At 35.5% G+C, this 6,317-nt stretch overlaps 1 protein-coding gene across 1 annotated transcript; it reads right to left on the bottom strand.

Annotated features, from left to right (window-relative positions):
* Positions 1–4,936: 4,936 nt before the first annotated feature.
* Positions 4,937–5,230, bottom strand: LOC118747056. The gene has a single exon (XM_036481046.1). It carries the CDS (start codon positions 5,228–5,230, stop codon positions 4,937–4,939), a length of 294 nt encoding a protein of 97 aa, XP_036336939.1.
* Positions 5,231–6,317: the final 1,087 nt, after the last annotated feature.

Here is a 6,317-nt window from a genome sequence, read left to right as displayed (position 1 = left end):
CATTACACTATGCGACAGTCAAAATCGGGATGGGATGAAACCAACGGGAAATGTTATATCGGTCATAAACAAGTTATACGTGTCCCGGCGTTTCGCTGGGTCAAGTCTAGGAATCGAGATATATATATAACTATCATATAGGGGAAATTGTCACCTTTGGTGGTCTTTTTTTGACATAACTCGAGAACCACTAGTCCGATTTTGCTCAAAAAAATTTAAAAAAATTAAAAATTACAATTCCTTTAATCTGTTCATATAACGTTTTTCTATATAATCAACTGTTTTGCCTGTAAAAATAAATGTATGAAGAAAAAAAATATTTTTTGCCTAAAATATTAAATTTTTTTATAACTATACTAATTATTTCGAGAGAAGTCCCTTTTTTTGTAACAGGTAATCTCGCGAACAGCTGGTTCGATTTTCATGAAATAGCCCAACAAAATTTACTTTTTCCCGGTAGATAGACCGGGGACCGATCTATTCGAAACAATTTTCTTTGTGGTCCGATTTTCTAGAAATTTGACACATAGGTAGCTTATAGCCCGAATTAACATATAGGATACTTTTTTATGATCGGTGGACCAGGGACCGATCTATTCGACAAAATCGTATTTATGGCCGGATTTGCTTGAAATTTTGTACGCAGATAGCTTTTTTTCCTAGATCTGCACTTCGAAAATCATAAATTTTTAAGGGAGGTAAAAAGTTGTGGATTTGAAATAAACTACTAATTTAAAAATTTTTATAATGTAATTTGAATTGATTTGATGCAAAAGCAATTTTTGCAATTTTAAAAAATTTCGTGCAATTTCCTGACCAATAATTTTGATGTTTCAACGCTACATGGGTTCAATAGTCTTTTTTTTTTAAATAAGTAATAGTCATTGTGTTACTAACCAACGAATGATCAAAGTAGTTGTATTCAACTACTTGTTGCTTGGTGGTCTACTGTTCGTTTCACTTTTTGACTGATATCTCGCAATACTTCTTTCTGCCTATTGTTAGTTTTCAACACATATTTAAGTGTTCTTAGTTGAATTTTTGTGTGGTGCCTTTTTGGTAACAATCATGTGCTTTGTAATTATATATCGTGACTACAAACAAATACGGCATTAATACACAATGGCGGTCGTTTCAAAAGTACTAATTGCTTGCAACAAAAAATAGTTGGCTGGGTAACAAAGAAGATATTCCGATACTGAAATGTGTGGCATCAAAAAATAGCCTAACCTCATCTGCAGATAACATAAACAGTCGCATTCATGCGCTTTGCGCACTGTGCCATAACATTCTTGGATTTTTTTTCTAAGACTTGCATATGCTTGTACATACAAATGTAAGCAACAGTATCGCCAACACATAGGTACAATACTTATAGCTAATACACAGTTGACTATGGTTTAAACTTTAAAGTGAATGGCAATGTAGACAGAATGACTTAAATGCAAAATACTTTTCTACATGCATACATACATACATATGTATTCTAACTACTCATATTTGTGCACTAATGTATGAATGTATGTATCTGTGCGCAGCAGAGTGTGTAATAAAAGTACGGCAACAAGTATTACCACTTCATAATTCTTCTAGGGCTTCCAAAATCAACGAAGCAAAGGAATTAACTTTTCGCGCTGCCCATTGTTGAATGATGTTTGTTGGTGTGTTAAGGGCGAGGGGGGGCGGAGGGGGAAGGGGTAGTAGCCACTGCTTGCATGCGCATACATACATATGCTTAAAAGTATGTTGTTAGTAGTACTTCTAATAGCCGTGCGCTAAGGCTATAGCTGCTTTACTAAGCAAAATGCTTGTACTAGTACAAAGCAACAACAACACTGTATATTAGTAAAAAAGCAACGATAAATTCGTACTTGAGCAACCAAGTGTGACGAATGAGATTACTGAAATCTTCTGGAGCAGATCCATTTTTCATGCAACTCAACAACAGCAACAGTCGTAAGCAACAGCAATGGCAACCGCAACTACATACATACATAGCATGAGTATTGGCAATGCACGCTCTGTAGCTGCATTTGCTGCTTGCTGCTGCTGCTGGCTGCAGTTGAAGTCTTTTGTATTATGGATTTAAATAGCCTACGTTTGCATGTATGTATGTATGCATCTATGTGTTTACATATTGTTTCTAGCAAAGCCACTTGCATTGCCAGCTACGATGCACTGTTTTTGTTATTTCACTGTTGTTGTTGTTGTTGTGGAAGGCTGAGTGTTGCGATTGTTGCCATTGTTACTACTGACGATTGCAATCAAATATTGCAATGAATCGCAATAGCACTCACTAGCTTGGGCTATAAAGCAGCGGGGGAGGGCGAAAATCAGGCGCGTTTGCTGGGGTAGCTTTGCACTAACATTGCTTGCATTCATTGTTACATACATACATGTATGTACCTACATATGTTTCTGCACATGCACGAGTATAATCATATGTATGTATGTTTATTTGCCGGTGCAATGTAGTTAGTTGCATGTTGAGATTCATCTCTGCAATTGAATGCAACGGCAAACGGCGCAGCAAACCATCAACGATAGGCGGGTTCAATGTGCAACATCCGTTCTGTTTGTTTTGAATCGTTTTGAAATTTCGCACAATTGATACTCTAATTAAATGGAGGAACGGATTGAAAGCTATCGCAGTTTGTGTTGGTTGTTGATGAGCGTGCGGCTGAGTTGAAAGAAGTCGCTACACATTTATATAGAGTTGCCTAATAAGCGTTAATGGTTTGCTATTTGTGAAAGATTGAACCTAAATCATCTATGCAGAGATGCGAGTATAAAAAGTTTAAACGAAGGCTGCTCATCTGCGTCTGGATATTGTCATAAGAAAACAGGGATCTGAAGTCTACGTCTAAATAGCTTTTTTTCATGAGACATTTTTTCAATGCAAAAATACATTCAGATATTTGTAATTAGATGCCAAAAAAGTATTTAATTTTTTTTTTTAATTTTACCTAGGAGATGTTTAGGGCGTCCCAAACCGGTGAAATAAAAAAAAAAAAAAGGTTCCCCATTTTGAAATTAGGAAAAAAAGCCAGATAAACTGGTTTTATTTTACATAGTTTTCTGACCATGAAAATGCTTATGTTGGTATGAAGTCATGACCAAAAATTAAAATAAAACTATTAACACGAAATATAGCTTCTACTTAGAAAAATATAGAAGTAAAATAAGTTTAACCTTTTTTAACCCACTTCAAAAAAAGAAGGAGGTTATCAGTTCGTCGGAATATAAATTATTTTTTTTAGTATTCTTTTTCCATCGGAAAGCTGGTACCTCAAGGGTGATCCCATACTAATTTTGTTTAGATCCGATAATTGGATCGTGAAGAAATTAACGAAAGTCTTAAGTTTTTTTATGAGAGTTGAAGTCGGTTTTGTTTTTTTCTTAAAAACTACTTGTTTTAGATCAAAAGTAAAACAAGTAAATTCACGTTTGTTCTTGTTTTAACTTTTCTTAATACTTTATTGCAATTTTTGACTTTTTTCGGCTTTTGCCGCCGTAGCCGAGTGCTTAGATGCGCCTATTGCTACTCAGGAGGTCCATGGTCCAATATCTGGATCCAGCAACATAAAAAAGTCAAACCTCCGAGTGTACTTCTTCGGAGCTGGAGTAAAAGTGTAGATCTCTCCATTTAGGGGTTTCTCTTAGACTGGAGTAAGCCTTGAAAACTTCAAAAATAATTCTATCAAAAACTAGATAGCTAACTAGTACAAACATAATATATCAAAAAAGAGATTAAATTTTTCGAGCACGCACAAGTATAGGCCCGGACGAAGCTTTAAGATCAATTATGATCTATTGCAGCAAAAAGTTGCGGGTTTATCTCTAAAAATATTGAGATAGACCTACACGGCGATAGCGCGACCCATAACAACTTGTATAGGAGACATCGCTTGGGTTGATAAATCTGCACAACTTAGGGCAATCAAGAAGCTAAAAAAAGCCATGCGTACGCATAACGTGATCAATAAGAACATGTCCAACAGCATCTTCAGAAGTTATTCCTGACCTTATCTAGCTTAATATTCAAACTCAGGCGAAGAGGGCTATCATAAGAACGAAAGATGCCAGCATCGGAACAGAAGAGTTTCTGAGCCGTAGGAAGATCGATATTCTAACGTAGCAGTACCCTGAAATTACAATACAAAGCTCAATTTAAAAAAGGCTTACAACTGACTTAAGAAGAAACGGAGATATGTATATTTGGACCAAAGTTGTACAATCGAAACTTAGAGGAAAGCACGGATGCACGCCATAAAAGATGTACGGACTTCGATGTCCAAACATTCCGATCTCCACTAACGGCTAAGGGCCTACTAAAGCCCTCAAATCTCGTATGGCAACATTAAAACTGGTTATTGAGTGCCTTTTGAGAGCAATAATTAATATAAACAACCAAGTTTGGGTTCTTTGGCTGCCGCTGTTAGGAAAGCAGCATCATACCCTTTCATCGGCTCCACAATCCATTTTTATTCCGTCGATATGCAGAGATATCCTCTTCATTGGCCGCTCGGTCTCTTCTACCTTCATTTCTGAATATGAATCGCACTTGTACGTTATTTTGGAAGTGAGTATTGGTGACCATATAATTTACTAAGATTATATTGTGTGTCTGCCTTATGTCAGAAGCGGTCTCATGATAGCGGTATACATCCATATCAAAAGCTTCGATTTAAGTCCCCAGATTCTGCTGGAAATTCTCTTATTCTGCATTGGGTTTCCATCAAACGAAAGGCGCAGAAAAAATTAATATTTTTTTGATTTTTCTTTATTTTCAAAAATACGCATTAACACTTAAATTTATAATAATTAATAGCTTATATACATATACATTTTTTCTTTTAAATTGTCATCAATGGGGTCGAAATTGGTCACTGAATTTTTCACGTTGCCTTGTCTATAGCACAAAGTACCGCCTTTGCTACAACCAAGTGCTTGGTATATTTTCCGATTTCCGCCTAATGCAGTTCTCCTGCATTAGTACAGCTTTTATCGCTAACTCCTCTTTGAAATCCACTTGACGATTGATTGTGCGCAAATCCTCCACGCCATAGTCGTCAAGATGTTTAATATTTTCATTAATCAATGTGGAGGTTAAATCCGCTTTCGATTTAATGCGGCGTACAATGTGTTTTCGTGGGCTTGCATGCCGTAATTCCTCATTATAAAGGTAGAGCTGGTATGGTAAAGAGATGTTTCTTAAATCTTCGGACATTTTCTTGACTTGAATAAATTTCGTGTTTTTATATTTGATTTAAAAAAAAAATGTCTCTTTCCGTATGTGTGAGAGGATTTGTTGTGACACTCTTTTACCACTTTTGCAAATGATGTCCTTATGCAAAAATTTCACAGCTTTTATAGGTATGGAAATTACGTGCACTTCTTTTAACCTTTCTACCTGTGCTCGCATGCAGTTAAGGGTTAATGTGTCACACCTTTAGTTTGATTGCAGTGACAGTGTCAGCGGGTTAAGTTTTCAAAAAACACCTGTACCTGATTTTTATTTGCTTTTATTTTACTGCTAGTTTTGCGCATTTTACCTGGAAACATCTTACCACACATGAAAATGTACATATGTTCACATTTATTGCGTGAGTATTGTTACCACCGGTGATAAAGGGGTGCAACAAGCACAAAAGCGTACAAAGGATCTTCACCTTAATATTCTTGAGCAGATTTTTGAATTCCTTCTGCAAAAACCTTGATTATTTCTTTGAAAATTTTCGCCGTTGTATAGGAAGTTTGCGCGCCATTGTCTCATGCAAATTTTGTTTACAATATAAATTATGTTTCATTGTACATACAAATATAACACCATACCATGTATGTATGTACTACATACTTCCCGGCGAAATATACAATAGCAGAATTTCTATAGAAATCCGTAGCTGAATTGCTAAATATGTACATTTAATGCGTTGCCAATGTACTCAGAATTGGTGTTACAAGATTTGATATAAATTTTTGGCAACCAATAAAACTTTCCTGTAACAAAATGTGCAGTAATGTGGAAAATAGGACTATAAGATACTGAAATAATTTTTTTTTATGATTTCAAAAATAATTGAATTTTAATGTGTGACCTTTGCTGCCATATTCCGAAAAAAGATAAATAGAAGTTTAGAAATATTTGAAATACCCTCTCCTTCTAACACTTGATCAAAGCAAGGGAGCAGTCTAGTTGAATCTTCTGATGTGTTTTTATTTATGTCGTCATTTTATTGCTTCACCCTGGTATTCAATAGTTTAGCAAGGTTAAATTACACTCAGAAAAAAGTCAGCTAAATATATTTCTTTCAACC

This window comes from Rhagoletis pomonella, unplaced genomic scaffold, assembly GCF_013731165.1.
Source record: "Rhagoletis pomonella isolate Grant_MI unplaced genomic scaffold, Rhpom_1.0 Rhpom_scaffold_00011, whole genome shotgun sequence".
Taxonomy (NCBI): domain Eukaryota; kingdom Metazoa; phylum Arthropoda; class Insecta; order Diptera; family Tephritidae; genus Rhagoletis; species Rhagoletis pomonella.
This window is presented reverse-complemented; position numbering and strand designations above follow the sequence as displayed.